This window comes from Urocitellus parryii, chromosome 9, assembly GCF_045843805.1.
Source record: "Urocitellus parryii isolate mUroPar1 chromosome 9, mUroPar1.hap1, whole genome shotgun sequence".
Taxonomy (NCBI): domain Eukaryota; kingdom Metazoa; phylum Chordata; class Mammalia; order Rodentia; family Sciuridae; genus Urocitellus; species Urocitellus parryii.
Genome location: NC_135539.1, coordinates 130,136,043 through 130,156,812, shown reverse-complemented (window position 1 = coordinate 130,156,812; position 20,770 = coordinate 130,136,043). Strand labels below are relative to the sequence as shown.

Here is a 20,770-nt window from a genome sequence, read left to right as displayed (position 1 = left end):
CTCCCGTATTTATGCTTGCTAGTTCTCATTTTTCCCCTTCATTTTTCCTATTGATTACCTTCTTTTTTTTTTTTAATTTATTTTTATTTTTTTTTTAAAGAGAGAGTGAGAGAGGAGAGAGAGAGAGAGAGAATTTTTAATATTTATTTTTTTTTTAGTTCTCGGCAGACACAACATCTTTGTTGGTATGTGGTGCTGAGGATCGAACCCGGGCCGCACGCATGCCAGGCGAGCGCGCTACCGCTGAGCCATATCTCCAGCCCTGATTACCTTCTTTTTTTTTTTTTTTTTGCAAAATTATATCTCAATAATTTCATCTACTTCTGAGTCTTCATGAGAATGATTCTCAACTATGTTTTAAGTCTCAGATCATATATATTTATCTGCTGGACATCTTTTATTTTCTGTTGTTGTTTTGTTTTGTGGTGCTGGGGATTAAACCCAGGGCCCTATGCATGTTAGGCAAATGCTCTACTGTTGAGCAATATACCCAGCCTCAAGCAGACACTCTTCTTCTCCTCTTTTTTTTTTTTTTTAATTTTTAACAAATACACTTTTTAGTTGCAGATGGACATAATATCTTTATTTTATTTATTTTTATGTGGTTCTGAAGATCTAACCCAGTACCTCACACATGCCAGGCAAGTGCTTTACCACTGAGCCCCAGCCCCAGCCCCACCAGATACTCTTCTTGATTTTACTATAGGAGCCCACCTAGTTTGGAAACATGAACAAATAAATTAAACGATTTCTTGCTTTCCCATTATAATATATGGTATGTTCATTATATTTCCCCTTATCAGCAGTGCATAGTTTAATGTGCTATTTAAAATTGCAATGAATGAGGCACATTAAAGTAACATTTCTATCAATTGCATCATATGCATCTTAGATGTGTTGCTTGAAAGTACTTTTGTTTGAATTTTACATTGAATAAAACTATTATTACATTCTTTCAGAGAAGTATTCAAGAAGGTTCCGGGCTGAGGTTGTGGTTCAGTGGTAGAGCACTCGCCTAGCATGTTCGAGGCCCTGGGTTTAATCCTCAGCACCGCATAAAATAAATGAATAAATAAATAAAATAAAGATGATATTGTATCCAATTAAAAAAATAAATATTAAAAAAAGAAGGTTCCACCTACTGAAAGTGCATATGTGCACGCACGCACACTTTTCTAAATGTATGGCCATCCTAAATTTCTATTATTGATACTATTATTCTTTTAAACGTGTAGGTTAAAAAAAAAATCTTAGGGTCTCCCTCACTCCCTGAATCTAGCTTTTGGCCTAATCTTTTAAAATATTTCTTGCACATATATAGTTTTTCCATTCTACCTCCTATACATAATTGAAATTACCAGAACTTCTCTCTTGAATCATTCAGTGGTGTCCTAACTAATATTCTTTTTTTTTTTTTTTTTTTTTTTGTACTGGGAATTGAATCCAGGGATTCCTAGCCACATCCCCCATCCCTTTTTTATATTTTATTTAGAGACAGTGTCTTGCTGAGTTGCTCAGGGCCTCGCTAAGTTACTAAGGTTGGCTTTGAATTTGGGATCCTCTTGCCTCAGTCTTCCAAGCCATTGGTATACAGGCGTTCATCACCATACCTGGCCTAATCAGTATTCTTGTCTACATCTTTGTTCAGTGTGTATTACAGTGCAGCTCTGAGTATATCACTGCCAATTTTAGAAACATTTAGTGGTGGTTCACCATTCCTCAGAGGTAGATGACATCTTAATTTTTGTTTTACAGTCCTTTGCAGCTTTTTCTAGTTCTCCCCCTCCAACCCCTATTCCGTGATTGTAAGGTGCTTGGAGCTTGATTCCACCTATTTATCTTTGTGTCCTTTATCTAGTTCAATAGCATGTGTAAACGTATTGAAACAGCATTCTTAAACTGACATTAGAATGTTAGCTAAGAAACAGCACCATGATAAATACAATGGTAATATCCTTTAAAAGGAAAAGGAAAATTTGCTTTCTAGCTTTGATACATTTCTGGGAACATTCTGTACATAATAAAAGAAAAAGAATAGCCAGCATTTTCCAGAAAGCTAGTACGTTTGTAAGCACAAATGTCATTCTGTTTTGTTTTTTTTCCTTTACTAGTGAAGGACTAGCTACATTTTATGAAATTTTTATTTCCCCAGGTCAAAACAAAACCGTCGCTAAATTCTTCAGAAAATGCAGTGAGTAAAAAACAGGAAGATAGTTCTTCGATGAAGTCTCATAACCAAGAAATCACTGTTTTCTCCAGTTCTCCTCTTCCCCAACCCAATAGGCATCAAGAAATATGGTCTATCCTAGAGAATCTTTGGATTACAATATATCAAAACAGGTACTAAATTTCCAAGAATTTTTAAATTCTAGAGTTGTAAACTTGCTTTTTCTAGATTTTTCAATTATTATTATTATTCATTGAATAGTTAGAATTTGGGTTTTGAGTTTAATGTACTAGATTGCCTTTTGTCAAATAGATTTGTTACAAATAGTGAACTTGGGGCTGGGGTTGTGGCTTAGCGGTAGAGCGCTCCCCTTGTACGTGCAAGACCCTGGGTTTGATCCTCAGCACCACATACAAATAAATGAATAAAATAAAGGTGTAAAAAAAGAAAAAAATCTTAAAAAAAAAAACAAATAGTGAACTTCAGTGGGATATGTATCAGAATTACCTAAAGACTTTAAAATGTTGTGTGTGTTAGAGTTTTTTTAAAAATAGAGGAATAATTTATTTAAAAAAAAAAAAGAAAAACACTAGGTGATTCAGATCTAAAACCTTGATGAGAAGCATAGCTTTATGTGTGTGTGTGTGTGTGTGTTGTATGAATGTCAAAACTAGTGAAGACTCACCTAGATTGGCTAAACAAGTAAATTTAAAAGTAAAATAAAATAGTGAATTTTATGTTGTGTGTATTTTATCATAGTTATACTTTGGGAAGCACTGTAAAGTAGGGGAGAAAATTACCTTTAATGCTACTACCTAAAGGCTATCATAGTTAACATTGTTAATATATTGGTTTTAGGCACATTAATTTCTTTTGGGCTTCCATAGCAAATTACCACTAAGTGAGTGGCTTAGTATAACAGAAATTTATTTGCTCACAGTTCTGGATGCTAACATTGAAAATCCAAGTATCTGGCTGAGTTAATTCTGGAAGTTCTGAGGAGAATCTATTCTATTCATTTCTCCAGTCTTCTAGTGTTTGGCAGGAGTGCTTGCCTTGTAGATGTTTCACTCCAATCTCTGTCTTTGTTTTTACAGAGGATTAGGGCCAGCCTACTCTAATCTAACCTTCACTTTAAATTAACTAATTATATCTGTAAAGACCTTATTTCAAATAAAGTCACATTCTGAAGTTCTGGTAAATATGAATTTTGGGAGGACACCATTGTAATCCAGTATACCCTGTTTGTTTTAATTTTTTTCAAAACAGTTGTTATATTATTTAAGTCAGTTTTCTGTATTTTTATTTTTCTATTTCATACAAATGAGCAGAGCAACATCTTAGTAGTTTGGTATTTCATCAAGTGGTTGATTCACTATTTGCTTAACACTTTTTATAATGATAATGTTGGACATTTAGGGTATTACTAATGTTGGCTAATTGTGAATAACTATGATAAATTTCTAGAAGTGAAGTTAACTAGGACAAACTGCCAGTTTCAACAGATATGTAATCTGATATCTATTTTCTTCATCCTTATGTTCTTAGTGACGTAATGGAGGTTGATAATATTCCTGCTTCTCGTATTTTGTGATCTCTTAGAATGAAACATTATTCACATAGTTTTTACAGTGTTACTTTAGATTAGATCTGTATAGTGTCTGACCTAGATCCCTTGCATAAATGTCAGCCCAGATTTTCACATGTCACCATATTTTATTTCTAACAAATAATCTGAATTATGAGAAATTTATATTATTACTTTATTTTAAACACTGCAAATGGAAATTCTTGAATTACTTAAATGAATATAAATTAAGTATCTTTTTTTAAAAAAATTTTAGTACAGATGTGTTTCAAAGATTGGGCTCAAATTCAACTCTGACTACTTCAAAAATAGCATCTTTTGAGGAAGCATTTATATATCTTCAAAAGTTAATGGCAGCAGTGAAGGATATTCTTGAAGGAATTCAGAGGTAAACTATATTAATTTTATGTTTCATTTATGTATTATGTTTCTCTTTTTTCTGGTTTATCAGACTTCTTGAGTTGCTTGTATTCTTTTTCTAGCATATTTTATAAACTGATGGCTTTTAGATTCAACTTCTTCCTCCACTACAGCAAATCCCTGTTTCTAGTTTGGACCTCAGAATGTTTGCACCTTTTTCCTTCCTAGGAAAAAATGTATAAGATTGTTAGCCTCATGATGAGTTTTATATTCTTTATTATATAACTATTTCCTAGAGTAGTACCAGATTCCTAGTAGACAATCAATATATTAAGGTAATTGTCCTTGCACTTTTTTTGTTCCATAGATATTCTATTAATTTGATTTAAAGGAGTGCTAATCTAAGTAGACAGGAAAAATGTCAGCTTTTTGGCAGCTTCATTTGCACTTTTAAAACAAATATGTTAGTATTTTTTAATGTGGTTAATTCTTCCAATACATTTTCTCAGTATGACAAACTGAAATAGTGTGAGAAGCAACTAGTTTTCTGATGGCTGAAACCAGAAACAGTGCCAAACTCTATTTTACCACATTTTTTCCTATATATACATACTTATCAGGATGTTTAATTTACAAATTAGGCACACCAAAATATTAACGATGCTAACTAGTAATAAAATAATTGTCACAATATATTGATATAAAGGGTTATGTGTAGTCTCTCTTTCACTCTGAAAATACATTATGTATTATTGTGTGTTTTTATATTTTTTAAAATTTTTAAAAGTTTTTTAGTTGTAGTTGGACACAATACCTTTATATTTATTTATTTAGTTTTATATACTGCTGAGGATCGAACCCAGTACCTCACACATGCTAGGCAAGCACTTTACCACTGAATTACAGATCCAGCCCTCATACTGTGTTTTTGGACCATAGTTGACCTTGGATAACAAACTATGGAAAGTGAAACCATGGACAAGGGGGTACTGCTGTTGACAGCAGTCAAGAGCTGTTAGCATTTCAATAGGGATATACGCTATAGCGGAGAGACAAGGTTTGGCAAAAGATGAAACTGAATCAGGGTTTGAGGAAAATGTCTCACAGACCAAGGAGAGCAGTTCTACTTTTTTTTTTTTTTTTTTTAAGTTTTTTAGTTGTAGATGGACACAATACCTTTATTTATTTATTTTTATGTGATGCGGAGGGTCGAACCCAGTGCCTCATGAATGCTAGGCAAACACTCTACCACTGAGCCACAGCCCCGTCCTAGAGCAATTCCTCTTTATCCTCTAGGCTAGTAATTCTCATACATTGAGAGCTCTAAATTATGTCAGGACAGAAGTGTTTCTGGTCCAAAAAGCTTTAGAAATATTTCGTACTATACTACCCGCTTTGAAAATCACTATATACATGCATATTAATGGTTTCAAAGTTATGTAGGTAGATCCTTTCAATTTTATTGTTTGGTTAATTGCAGTACTGGGGATTGAACCCAGGGCTTTGCACATACTAGGCAAGCTCTCTACCTTCCCCCCTTTCGATTTTAGAATTTTTAAAACACATTGATCCTTGGGTCCCTCATCCCGGAGATTCTGATGTAATTTGTCTGAGATGTGCTGGGTAACAAGATTTTGAAAATTTCTTCAGGAGATTCTAATGTATTAGCAAGGTTGAGAACCACTATCCAATATGTTATCCACTGTTTCTCAAAGTGTGGTCTCTCCTATACTTTTATTAAAAGAACCGATTCTCAAGCTCTCCCAGATGTACTGAATCAAAAGCTCTAGGCATGGGAACTAGCTTCTGTGTCCTCCAGGTGATTCTGTACACACTAAAGCATTACTAGTCTAGGTGGTTTTCCGACTTGTGGCAGATTATGATTAGCTGGGAGGTTTTTGTTTTTTGTTGTTGTTGTTGTTTATAATAGTGGTTGGGCCCTCCTTTACATGTATTAAATCTGAAACTCAAGAGTGGACTAGGCATATGCATTTCTTCCCCCCACCCCAATTTTTTAGTTGTAGGTGGACACAGTACTTTTATTTTATTTATTTATTTATTTTTGTGTGGTGCTAAGAATTGAACTCACACATGATGGGCAAGTGCTCTACCACTGAGCCACAACCCCAGCCTCTAGGCATAGGCATTTCTACCAACTCTCCAAGTGTTGCTGTGGAGCCAGGGTTGATAAGGTATAGCATGCACTTACATAAACTGCTATCAAAAAGAAAGAATTACATGAATTATAAGGCTGATACAATGATGTTATCCCAGGGATAAGTAACATTGGTGGTTTGGCTATTTTTTAACATGTGAACTGGTATTAAAGCTGTCTTGAGCCTCAGGTTTCATCTGTAAAATAGGCATAATAACATCTTCCTAGAACGTTTTAGGATTATTGTGCTTTGAAATTACATTGTTGGAATTAATAACCAAACAAGTAATTCTCATATTGTTTGTACAGGAACCTGTCAAAAATGCAAAGTTCTAGGTTTTACCCTAGACTTATTGAAATAAAAATACCTGCAAATATTTTGTACATCAGGGAAGTTGTATTTTTTTTTTAATATTTTTTTAGTTGTAGATGGACACAATATATTTTAATGTGGTGCTGAGGATTGAACCCAGTGTTTCACGCATGCTAAGCAAGAACTCTACTACTGAGCCACAACCCCAGCCCAGGGAAGTTGTATTTTTAACAAGGCTTCCCAGGGGTGAGCAGGGGTGGGATGAGATTTGTATGCAGGTGGTGAAGGACCACATTTATAGAAGCTGTTGCTTCATAACCTGTTTTCTCCAGAGCTACCAGCAGGGAGTGTTGTGAATGAGAAAGTTTGCTCATCTTACTGATTCAAAAGGAAAGTACTAAAATTAGTTATTTTTTTTTAACTCTTCAGACAGTAGGCATGTAAATAAAAAAATAATAGAAGTAAATAATTATTTGCCAAGTGTATAGGTGGTGCTTAAAATCTTTCAGGAAACAGAATCATTAAATCAAAATAAACACAGTTCAAAAAATTTATTTTGGCTAAATATGGATGTATTTAAAACTTGAGATTGAAAAGTACATTTAACTTTGTATTAACTGAAAATTCATTAGCATTTTTGTGCTTATTAAAATGGCATAGTTTCATTTGATTTTGAGATACATGCTCAGTGAATATATGTCAGTTGTATTTCCTTTGATCTTAAAAATACTAGATCGTATGTAGTATTATATTGGGACTTAGTGAGAAAGCAAATTGTTAAGCAGGTCTTTCAGTTAAAAAAGTGAGTGAAAATATATTTGGTAAACTAAGAGCTTAGGATTTGTTTTAGTCAGTTTTTTTTTTTTTTTTTTGGTGGGGGGCACTGTGACCAAAAGACCTGACAAGAACACTTTCAGAGGAGGAAGTTTGTTTGGCACTACAGTTTCAGAGATCTCAGTCAACCCATTGTTTTGGGCCCAAGATGAGTCAGAACATCATGGCGAAAGGGTGTGGAGGAGGAAAGCAGCTCAGGACATGGCAACCAGGAAACAAGAGAAAGCTCTGCTCACCAGGGACAAAATATAAACCCAAGAGGCACACCCCCAGTGACGTACCATTTCCAAACACAACCTACCTACCTTCAGTTACCACCCTGTTAATCCCTATCAGGGGATTAATTCACTGTTTGGGTTATAATGCTCATCATCCTTGTGTTGTCTCACTCTTGAGTTTTGGTGGACACCTCATATCCATATCCTGGCAGGGTTCCAGTTCAGATTTATCCCTTTGTATCTGATTTTGGGCATGTAGTTCTTCCCTTTTTATATGAGAATCCTGATGCCTTCTGTAGGGGAATGTATGAGGTGTTGTATGTGAAAATACTTTTATATTTATAGCTATTAGTTTTATTTTTTTCTCTTAGAGCTTGTATGTTTAATTTGAAATGTTTAAATTATATTTCAGTTTAAATTAAATTATAAACATGATTGTGGTAAGATTGAAAAGCTGGGGATACAGCTCAGTTGGTAGAGTGCTTGCCTCACATGCATAAGGCCCTGGGTTCAATCCCCAACACCACAAAATAAATAAATAAATAAATAAAAGATTGAAAATACTGGTGGATCAGAGTTGTCTATATAGTTACTTATACAGTTGGGAACAGAACGCCTAATTTTATAAAGCTTAAAAAAGGGTGGGGATATTGCTGATTCCTATGCTTCCTAAAATTTTTTGGGTAGGAGAGGAAACTTAATTAGTTTAATTACAGTTGATTTAGAAATTACTTCCATTTCTTCTTTTCCTTTTACAGAGGATTAATGTACGTACTTTTGTTAATGGTTTTCTAATCTAAACACCAAAGAATATTGGAGGCAATGTAGACAGGTTTTTTTTTTCCTCTATGTAAATGAAAGTGTTTTAAGATTTATTTTTTTAGGTCTGTGCTGTCTACTACCAATTTATATTTTAGTAAACTTATGTCTGGATTGATCAAGTAACTCTTAAAACCATAGAAGCCTTTTGCTTAGTATATAAAGTTTCATTTAGAATGAAACAAAAAATTGGAGAATTGAATCACAGATTCTAAAAATAAGGAAGGTCTATTATTTGTACCTTTATCCAAAACATTTAATGCCTACATGTGTTTTGTGATTAAATTAGACAGCTTCATAAAATTAACAAAAGAGGTCTTTTAATCCATCTCTGAGGGGCATTACAAATATGTGCAGCTTTGCCTTGAAAGCTATTGCTCAAAGCAACAACGTAAGTATTTTAGGTATATTTTTTGTCCATGAAGTAAATGATGAGCTTCCTAGTTTAGAGGCTAAGGGAAGAAGGAAGTGTAAGGGTGGGAAATTGCAACCTGCCTAGGATTCTGTAATGTGTTTGTTTTGCCTTTATAAGATTGAAATTATTTTAAAAATCAGCAGTTTGAATAAAAAATAAATATACAATATGCCTAAGTTTGTTTGACAAAAATGCAGCTTTAAAAATTAAACCAATGTCATGAACTCTTAGATTTCTAACTCAGGTAGCTTTAGATGAAGTGTTTGAAATAATCTTAGTTTCACATTTTGTATCATGCAGGCTAGTGAAGAGGGAGAGGGAATTACTATTACTTAAAAATAATTTGGCACTTTTAAAAAAAATTTTTTAAATTTATATATGACAGCGGAATGCATTATATTCTTATTACACATATAGAGCACAAATTTTCATATATCTGGTTGTATACAGAATATATTCACACCAATTTGTGTCTTCAAACATGTACTTTGGATAATAATGTTCATCAATCACATTTCACCATCATTTCTAACCATATGCCCCCTCCCTTCCCCTCCTCCCCCTCTGCCCTATCTAGAGTTCATCTATTCCTCCTATGCTCCCTCTCCCTACCCCAGTCTTCTCTAATTCCATCCATTTACCTGCAAATGTCATGATTTTATTCTTTTATTGCTGAGTAATATTCCATTGTGTATATATGCCACATTTTTTTAATCCATTCATCAATTGAAGGATATAAGGTTGGTTCCACGGTTTAGCTATTGTGAATTGTGATTTCATCTCACTCCAGTCAGAATGGCAGCTGTTATGAATACTAACAACAATAAGTGTTGGCAAGGATGTGGAGAAAAAGGTACAGTCATACCCTGCTGGTAGGACTGCAAATTGTTGCAGCCAATATGGAAAGCAGTATGGAGATTTCTTGGAAAATTGGGAATGGAACCACCATTTGACTCAGCTATCCCTCTCCTCTGTCTATACCCATAGGACTTAAAAACAGCATACTACAGGGACACAGCCACATCAATGTTTATAACTTGGCACTTTTAAAAAATTCAGTTTGACACATTTTGAGGGGATAATTTTATATGAAGGCATCTCAAGTTTAGGTAACTTTTTTCTTTTCATTTTATTTGATTGTATTTAAATGTAGCAGTAAGTGGAGTACTGACTGGTACATTTGGAGAATTGACTGTTATATACATGATCATGTGTTGCATGGGCCTGATCATAGTTTTGGAAAATGAAACCTCTGCTTAGTTTTAGGAAAGGAAAAGGATTGATTTTTATCTTCAACTTTGTAATAACTGCTGTCACATTCTTGTGGCTTTGGTTTGAAATATTTTTTTAAAAAATATATTTATTTTTTAGGTGTAGATGGACACAACACAATGCCTTTATTTTTATGTGTTGCTGAGGATCGAACCCAGGTCCCGCCCGTGCCAGGCGAGCGCTCTACCGCTGAGCCACAATTCCAGCCCTGGTTTGAAATATTTTATAGAGCTGTTTTCCTGAAACAATTGTAGTCATGAAGTTTTTTTTGGTTCGTGTATATGTATTATACTTTACATGTACTTTCTATTTTCTTTTTAAGTCTCTATAATACATTTTCTATTACTCTTTTGCTCACCTCCCCTTTGTGTGTGTGTGTGTGTGTGTACGCGCGCACATGTGCATGCGTATGTGGGTTGCTTATGATTAAACCCAGAACCTTGCACGTGTTGCCTAATTTTAACTTAAGAACAGAACAGGCGCCATGTACCTGATTCCTGGTAAAAGGAGCCCTATAATCACCACATCTTTTCTTTTTTTTTTTTTTTTTTTTTTTAAGTTTTTCTTTTTTTTTTTTTATTGGTCTTTCAAAATATTACATAGTTCTTAATACATCATATTACACGGTTTGGTTCAAGTGGGTTATGAACTCCCAATTTTACCCCGTATACAGATTGCTGAATCACATCAGTTACCCTTCCATTGATTGACATATTGCCTTTCTAGTGTCTGATGTATTCTGCTGTCTGTCCTATTCTCTACTATCCCCCCTCCCCTCCCCTCCCCTCCTCTCCCCTTTTCTCTCTCTACCCCTTCTACTGTAAATCATTTCTTCCATTTGTATTCTCTTGTCTTACCCCTCCTTTCCTCTTATATGTCATTTTGTATAACCCTGGGGAACGCCTTCCATTTCCATGCGATTCCCCTTCTCACTCCCTTTCCCTCCCACCTCTCATCCCTGTTTAATGTAAATCTTCTTCTCAAGCTCTCCGTCCCTACCCTGTCCTTGTTGACTCCCCTTATATCAAAGGAGTCATTTGGTATTTGTTTTTTAAAGATTGACTAGCTTCACTTAGCATAATCTGCTCTAATGCCATCCATTTCCCTCCAAATTCTATGATTTTGTCATTTTTTAATGCAGAGTAATACTCCATAGTGTATAAATGCCACATTTTTTTTATCCATTCATCTATTGAAGGGCATCTAGGCTGGTTCCACAGTCTTGCTATCGTGAATTGAGCTGCTATGAACATCGATGTAGCAGTGTCCCTGTAGCATGCTCTTATTAGGTCTTTAGGGAATAGACCGAGAAGGGGAATAGCTGGGTCAAATGGTGAATAGCTGGGTCAAATGGTGAAACCACATCTTTTCAATACAACTAATGATTTGGCTGCTTCAAAGATGTTGGAGTTTGCATTTGAAATAATATTTTATTAAATTAGACTCTTTGACTTTTAACCATATGTTTTGAGGTTTTAGAAAAGGTCAGCCTTCATTTGACAAAGATAGCACTACTTTTTTAGTTTAGGCTAGTTCTTCAAACAAAGGTTTTATTAATGACATGATAATAGATATACAATAAAAACCTTAAAACTTTGACTATTGAAGTTTAGAAGTGACTCTTCAGTATCTGAACTTAACTGCAGTATGTAGGGGATTCAGCCACTGATAAAAATTCTTTTATCAGTGTAGGAGTTTTTGCATTTCAGGTAGGACATATTTTTCTTTAAGCCTTGGCCTTTCTACCCCCTTAATAACTAGACCCCACTTCTCCACACTTTAGCTGAGGTTCCCACAATTCCGCAGCTATTGCTGTACTTCATCAGACTTTCCACATACATACCCCTTGCCCTTTCCATCATCAAGTATATCAGTTGCTTTGTAAGAGAAAATAAAACCTATTGTTTATAAATGAAAAGACCATTGCTTCACTTTCTATGCCACCATTTTGTATATAATTTTATTTTTATAATTTATTTCATAATCACCTAAGTTTTTGAGTGCCTCTGGAACGGAAACTATTCTTCTATTTCTAGAACCTTGCACAAGTAATAACACATAGTAGACAGTATATATTTATGGAATGAGTTTTCTGCAGTCTCTGTGATGGAGGGCTAATTCTTTTAGGACTGAAAGGTGCATTATAACATTAGATAATTAGTGTAGAGGCTTTAAAAGAGAGGTACTGCAGAGAGTTAATACAAGAATAGGTAAATAGTAAGAAAGTCAGGAAGAAGAAGAAAGAGGAATAAAGAGATTGAGGAAATGAAAAAGGCATTGCTATCTAGAGGATTATGGAACCTTTAGTGATTTGCCAAATAGCTCTTGATGTCACATTATTCAAGATTACTTATTCCTAATCTCTCTGTATCAAGTATCTAATAGTTACTAGGAGGAAATATGGGATTTACTAGAAGAGATTTAGACAAACGATTCTCTCTCTTTTTTTTATTTATTTATATGCTGTGCTGAGACTCAAACCTAGTGCCTCATGCATGTCAGGCAAGTGTGCTACTGCTGAGCCACAGCCTCAGCCCAAATGGTTCTTTTTTAAGAGATTACATATACTTAATATGGTAATATAATATATGGACAGATACTTTATTAGTGAAAGCTTTGTGGTGTATCTATTACAGTTTGATAAACACTAATTTAACAACATTTATATCAAATTGTATTGTAATATATAACAAAATCTGTATTAAAATAGCTGACAAAATGTGGCATTCACTTATCAGTCTGACTGAATTATCTGATTTATTTTTTAACTTGAGTCTTTAATGTAACTGAAGGTGATAGATCACTATGACTTAATATTTAGAATAACTAGATATTTTACATATCTGAAGCTCTTATCTATGTTTCTTGGCATTTGTAACTTAAGAAAAAGAAATAAAGACCTTCCTAAATATCAGTGGAATATTGCCAGTTATTCCCGCCACCTCTAGAGTATTTAGGTGTTAGTGTTCACTTAGTAAAATACAGTTTTGGATGACAAAATTAAATGTCTCCATTTATGTACTCTTTGAAAATAACACCAGAATTAAGTAATATAATACAATGTGAAAATTACTTCTTGAAGGTGACAAATCTCTTATTTGTTTTTGGAGTTGTTTTTTATTTACAATCAATATTCTTTTATTTAAATTTGCCTTTTGTTTTGTAGCTGGTTAATCATACCTAATGATTTATTAATCTGATATTGAAAGTCTGTGCCATTGAGTCTTATTTTAGGACATGCTAAAACCACTAAATATCACATTTGTTAATGATGCAGATGGAATAAATGACTAAATAAATCAGTGGAGTTTAAACACTAGTAAAATGATTGAATGGGGATAGGTGGAAAATCAGATAGAGGTTCTGAATAAGGATGATCATAGCAGTTCTAAATTAGATAGCCAGAATACAGTAAGTATATGGTCGAAAGCCAGATGATCAGTGCCATTTCTTACAGAATAGTTAGAAGGGAAGGGGGGGATAGTAGAGGATAGGAAAGGTAGCAGAATACAACAGTAACTAATATGGCATTATGTAAAAATGTGGATGTGTAACCGATGTGATTCTGCAGTCTGTATTTGGGGTAAAAATGGGAGTTCATAGCCCACTTGAATCTAATGTATGAAATATGATATGTCAAGAGCTTTGTAATGTTTTGAACAACCAATAAAAAAAAGAAAAATTTAAAAAATTTAAAAAAAAATAAAGAATAGTTAGAAGGTTTAAAGTTAGAGTGTTTCCTGTTCTCTAGGATTAGCTTCATCTATTTCGAGAAATATTCTCTTGTGCCGCTAAAGAACTTAGCACTCTCATGGGCTAGCCAGCTGTACATACCAAGAAATGATGCAATCAGCCCTCAAGGGATGTTTCTAATAATATGAAAAGGTTGAAGTCTAGCTCAGGACTCTGTATTCCCTGTAGAAGAGACTCTGTGTAGAAATAAGTATTGTATATCAGAAATCCCTGGAATTATCTAACATTTGGCAAAATAACCCTTTTAGAATTATTATATACCTACCCTTGACAAGAATGTAACTGGAACTATAAGTTTAAATTTTCTAAGTACTCTTTAAACTAGGTTATTATTGTTTTTAATTTATGCAATTTCTGACTTTTGACATCATGTAGCTATATTTTCCTCAACTTAATAGTTGAGCTAAGACAAATAAATAAAAATAAATAATGAAAATTATATTTTTATTAACAGCAGTGATTTATACAGATTTTATTTAAACCTTTTTGATAATATCAGTTAAAATGCAAGCACTTCTGTACACTATTGGGATGCAAGGTTGTATAAGGAGTATATTAGACAGCTTTCTCCAGAGGGATTTACTTTATTTATCATTGTGCCTGCGTGCTAGAGAAAGTGAAACACAAACTTCCTAGGGGATTCATAGATAACTAGCTCTTAGTTAATGCTCATCCCTAAGATGTAAAATGCCATTATAATTGGAGAAATTGTCCAAAGGAAATTTACAATGATTAATATCACATCCTTTAATTTCTGTATTTTAATTATGTTCATATTTGGGGGGGTAATTTTTGGAAAATCTTCTAAGATATGTTTCTTTACCTTCTGATGTGTCTGATAAAAGCACAAACATAAAACAGGGGTGTCAGCTTTGACATTTCTTTTTGATTGTATGTGGTTGCATTATTACTATCACCGTTAGTCTTTAGGTTCCTTGCTGGAGTCTTTTTTTTTTCAATACATAATCTTTAATGGCTACAAAATATTGTAAAATTTGAATATATCATCATTTAGGTACTGAATTTCAAATAATTTTTTAATGAACAATTTTACAATTATCTGCAATTTCAAACAATGCCAATATTTAAAATTTTTTTGTATTTTTAGTTATCGATGGACCTTTATTTATTTATATGCGGTGCTGAGATTTGAACTCAAGGCTTTACATATGCCAGGCAAGTGCTCTACCACTGAGCCACAACCCCAACCCTAAATACCAACATTTGTACACAAAACTTGCCTATGTGGTTGTTAAGTTGAAGACTCAGTCAGTGAATTTGAAATGAAGATTTTCCTTTTTTGTTTCCAATAATATCAATAATTAATTTAAATATAAATGAACTAAATATTGTAATTAAATGGTATAAATGTTCAACATGTGTAAACACCTTGTGGAATCTTTGAAACTAGTACCTGTTGCATGAAGATTAATTGGATGAATAATCTAATCTAAAAGCCAATCAACCAGACATAACATAAACCGTAGTTCCTTGAAGTACATTGAAAGCCAATAAATAATGCCACAGCTCTTCACCCATCCTCAATGATAAACTCCCACTCTATCCTCTGGATTCTTCTCCATATGTGACCTGAGGCTGTCTGACATATTGACCAAAGTAAAGGCAGGAGTTGAGAAGGGATGCTGATAGGAGGAAGACTGAACTGTAGGAAGATAGAATTGGAATATTAGAGGTTGATAGTGGGGTGTGTAACTGCACAAGTGGGCTGATAATCCCAGTAGGCTTCCTGTACACTTATTTCTTCTATCTGTTCATATTTTGCATTGAAAGTTTCATTTTTTACGTTGAGACATGTTTCTTGGTGAGATTTATATTTATTCATTATGAAGATGAAGCTACCCAATTATAAGGGAAATCTCCTATATTAGAACTTGGCATGTGGAAACTTTCAGTTGAGGTGTAGGTGTTCAAGATGGTGTGGAGGAAAGAGTAAAGAATGCTGATTGTATTGGGCCTAGACCTCTACCCTGCTTCATTTAATCTGCTTCTGCTGTTTTAGAAATATATGAAAATTCTAAATCCTCTTTCATTTGGATTTAAACAGGTTCTACTACTAACTAACAACAGAATATTTCAGTCATAAAACTAAATTTTATATAGCTTGCTTCCAGAAGTTTTGTTTTCCCCTAAAAATTGACTAGTTGTTTATTTGCTAGTATAATATGAGTTGGTATTGGTACTTTGTTTTAGACCTCCTCTTTCTTTGCCTGTCAGTAGTTATTTCAGGCTCTTTTGCATCAATTTAAGAGAAGTACTGTATTTTGAAATTTTCAGTATGTACCTGGTTAGGATTCCATCTGCACCATAGGAGCATATTCTATGGGTACTGTAGTTACTTTTAAACTAACTAACAACAGAATATTTCAGTCATAAAACTAAATTTTATATAGCTTGCTTCCAGAAGTTTTGTTTTCCCCTAAAAATTGACTAGTTGTTTATTTGCTAGTATAATATGAGTTGGTATTGGTACTTTGTTTTAGACCTCCTCTTTCTTTGCCTGTCAGTAGTTATTTCAGGCTCTTTTGCATCAATTTAAGAGAAGTACTGTATTTTGAAATTTTCAGTATGTACCTGGTTAGGATTCCATCTGCACCATAGGAGCATATTCTATGGGTACTGTAGTTACTTTTAAAAAGTCAAAAGTTCCTTCAGATTGCTTGGATATAATCATAAGCAATTAAGAGAAGTAGCTATGACCCTATAAAATATTTCACATGTAAAAGCAGAGGGGCTTATTTGTATTCTATTAAGGATTCGGCTGTTGTCGTTATTCCCTCTTTTTTTTTTTTTTTAACATTTTTAAGCTTAGGGCCAAATGTAGAAGTAACCATGTCCTCAAACAAAACAAAAGAAAGAAAACTCTAACTTATTCTCAGTAACATTATAAAGGAGTTAAAATTTTCATAAATACATCATTTTTTAGAGAAGTATTAGAGACATGATTTTATTTTAACTGGACTGCATATTTTTAATATGCATTTTCAACTTTATGTTAAAAGTTACTTTAAATAGAATTCCGTATTCAGAAATTTAATTATAAGTTCAAGTTAGACACTTCTTTGGGCAAGGAACTTTGTTTATATACCTATTCCATATTAATTTCTGTATTCCTTTTCAGTTGTGTCTTTCGTAGGTTCAAGGGTGACTGGTTTCTGTCACTGTCATACTTGTCTGCCACCAGTGAAGGTACTGATCTCACTTGTCCCTTCTTACATAACTAGGCACAGTAGAACTTTTTTAGAAGGAACCTTCACTAAAAAGCTAATGAATATATGACTAAGCAAAAATCAAACAAAAAACTAAATAGATAAAAGCAGTTCAGCAGTTCTTTGTGCTGAATTAATCAAAAGATTAGCTACAAAGTTGCATGCTTCATGTTTTATCTAGCTGATGGTCAATTTCCCTTGCTTCTATCCTTAAGTTCTGGTTATCTATTGCTATGTAACAGATCACCCCAAAACTTACTGGCTTAGAACAATAGCATTCAACTCTTTTTTATTTTCTTCAGTGTTTCTGGGGTTTAGTATCCTCATCTTAGCAGTTCTTAGTTGAGTGCTCCTGAGTTTTGCAGTCCGGTAGTGCCTGAAGATATTTTTAAGGCTAGCTGTAGCTGGCTATCATGTAGAACACCAACATGTGGCTTCCATGCATCATGTACTTCCTCATAGGCAAAATGCTGATTTAAAAAGAGAATCCCAAAATATCAGGAATTGTTTTGCCCTTTAAGACATTTTCTTAGAAATCATATAGCTTCATTTCCCCCGTAGTCAGAGATCTGCCTAGATTTGGGAACTGCCTGTTGGTAGGAGGAGGAATGTCAGCGTTAAACTGTAAGAACATGGGGGATGAGAGATCTTGTATGACATCCTGGCAAATGTATTCTGATGCCATTTGCTCATAACAGTTTACATCTCCCACTTGGAAAAGATAATCATCCCCCTCTTCCTTAAACCTCCAAGTCTTATTCCATTATGGCATTAGCTTTAAGTCCAGGATCTCATAATTCAAATCAGGTCCAGGTATAGTTGAGGTGAGGCTCCTTAGGTGTGCTGCTTAGGCATGCTCCTTGAGATCGGAACTTCCTCTAGATCTGAACTTCCATGAAGTAGTCAGTGCCACCCACTCCCCAGTGTAGACTCCAAGCACAAGCATAGGATAGCTACTATAAGCATTCATATTTACAAAAGGTGGGGACAGGAGGTGCACAGGATCACTAGCAGTTTGAAAATCCAGCCTTGCACCTGTTACTACTCACTTGATTGGGGCTCTTACTTAACATAAGAAAAGTAAGTTGGAATAGAGGAGCCTTCTCAACCTGCTTCCTACCAAAAAAGGCGGGGAGTCTGAAGACCTCTTTTCATTCTGTATTCTCTCTCTCTCCATTTCTTTTTTAGTCCCAAGTGGTAGTAATTCTACACTCCCAGTACAATTTATATCAGATCTTTAAGTTTCCTCACAAACTTTTTTTTTTTTTTTTGGTACCAGGGATTGAACTTAGGAGCACTTAACCATTGAGCCACATCCCAAGCTCTTTTTTGTATTTTATTTAGAGACAGAGTCTCACCGAGTTGCTTAGAGACTCGATAAGTCACTGTACCTGGCTTTGAACTTGCAATCCTCTTTCCTCGGCCACCCTAGCTGCTGGGATTATAGGCATGTGCCACTGTGCCTGGCACTTGCAAATATTTGATCTCTGCTCTTAAATTATTAATTCCATGAGGGCAAAATCAATATCATATATCCTTGGTATCCCCAGCATTTTGCTTTAAATCTCATACTACTAAGTAATAGTAATAATTTAATATTAGGTAACATTTATTATTAAGTGTTAGTATATGTTAGACACTTAACTAAGCTCTTTACCTACATCTTTATGATTTATAGGATTACTCCCTCAAAAGTAACAGTTATAATCAGTTTTTCATATATGAAAGATCAGAGAAATGTCATTGCCCAAGTTGGTTTTGACAGAATGATTATTGAAACTCTGGTCTGATTATAGAGAACCCATCTTTAAATACACTAATCTTTCTAACTTAAAAATGACTTCAAATTTAGTTGTATTCAGCAGTGGTGCATGTTGTAATCCCAGCTACTTGGGGAAATCGAGGCAAGAGTATCACAAATTCGAGGTCAGCCTAGGCAATTTAGTGAGATATCCTGTTTAAAGAGAAAGAAAGGAAAACAATGGTTATTTGCTTCAGAGGATAGGTGTACATGCTTTCTTAGGTGAGACCAGACGAATGCTAAAGAAACGGAAAATAATCATTAATCTCAAGGACAAGAAATTTGAGGTAAAAACACAAGGAAGAAATCTAGAAGACCCTATAAAGAAGTTGGGGAGCATAGCATAAGGTAGCTACAGAATGAGAAGAGCCGAGAAGTTTCTCTCAGAACAGTGCTAGTATGCTCATGTCTCTCTTTTATTTGCTAATGGCTATTCGATGTAGGTAGATTAGCCCAGTTTAATATGACCAGCCTGTGAAAGGAGAATAAAGGTGAATGGAAGGAAAAGTTCAGGAGACTGCCATCACAAATGTCAAGAAGGATCGGGTTCCAAAACCAAATAATTTTTAACAGTGTCATGCTACTGGGAAGGTGTGAAGCCTGGTGGGAGGTCTTCTGGACATTGGCTGCATGACCTTGAAAAGGATAGTAAGATCTCAGCCCCTTGCTCTTTCTTGCTTACATGTTTTGGCCATGTTAGCAGGTTTGCTCTGCCATGTACTCTACACCATGATGTGCTCCCTTGCCACAGAGCTCAAACTGTGACAAAAATAAACCTTTCCTCTCTGTAAATTGTTCATCTTATGTATTTTGTAACAGTAAGGGAAAGATTGCTGCCATTCATATATAAAAGTTCACTGCTAGCGATGCCTTCCAATAAGAGAATAAGCAGCTCGGTTCTTAGTAAACAAGCTACAGTGAAAATTTAGGGTGTTTTTAAGATAAAAGAATAGCAATAGCTAGCATTTTATTGATCCATAAATTGTTCCAAATATGTTATATATATTAACTTTGTTTAATCCTCTTAACAACCCTGTGAGATAAGTATTACTATTATTGTCCCTGTTTCAAAATTGAGAAATGAAGGCACAAAGAAAGAAGTAAAGCAACTTAACCTGATATCACTCAGCTGGAAAGCAGTAGAACTCTGATTTGAACTCTGGCAGACTGACTTCAAAGAGACTATAATCATAACTTCAGTGTTATTATGATTAAATGCTTATATTAACATTTAATATAGAGGTGCTGCTGGGAGCAGAGTACACACCTATAATTCCAGTGACTTGGGCAGCTGAGGCAGGAGAATCACAAGTTTGAGGTCAGTCTTAGCAATTTAGCAAGACCCTCAGGAATGCAGTGAGACCTAATCTCAAAATAGAAAAAAAAAAAAAAAAAAAGACTAGGGATGCAGTGGTAAGGGTAAAGTATCCTGGGTTCGATCCCCAGGACCAAAAAAAAAAAAGAGAGAGAGAGAGAGAGAGAATATACAGAAGAGGAAAGGCCTATTTTAAAGGACAGAGTTAGTAAAGATATGTAGTGCTTTAATTATTTAACATAGCTGCATTATTTATCAATATAGTCCCCTTTTTTGGGGGTGGGGTACTGGGGATTGAACCCAGAGATACTCTACCACTGAGCTACATCCACATTCACATCACTTTTTATTTTTATCATTTTCATTTGTATGTAGCTTTTTTATCCAAAATTTTAAGATGATGGATCTCTCCCATCATTTGCATACATGATTTCAACAAATTCACTACAGAAAACTTGGGATTTTAATTGTACTTGTAATAACAAAAAAGGATAAAGGTCCACTCTACATGTATTTCCCCTCAGTGAGATTTC

The 20,770-nt window shown here is 34.4% G+C and overlaps 1 protein-coding gene across 4 annotated transcripts in view; it reads left to right on the top strand.

Annotated features, from left to right (window-relative positions):
• The window catches only part of Swt1 (SWT1 RNA endoribonuclease homolog), an 89,064-nt gene that overhangs the window by 50,451 nt on the left and 17,843 nt on the right, over positions 1-20,770 (top strand). For 3 of the 4 annotated variants that reach the window (XM_077802289.1, XM_077802291.1, XM_077802288.1), the window contains 2 exons: positions 2,153-2,340; positions 4,012-4,143. In XM_077802289.1, coding sequence (XP_077658415.1) covers positions 2,153-2,340; positions 4,012-4,143 — 320 coding nt within the window. The remainder of the gene's footprint in view (positions 1-2,152; positions 2,341-4,011; positions 4,144-20,770) is intronic. The other variant, XM_077802290.1, reaches the window with a different exon arrangement.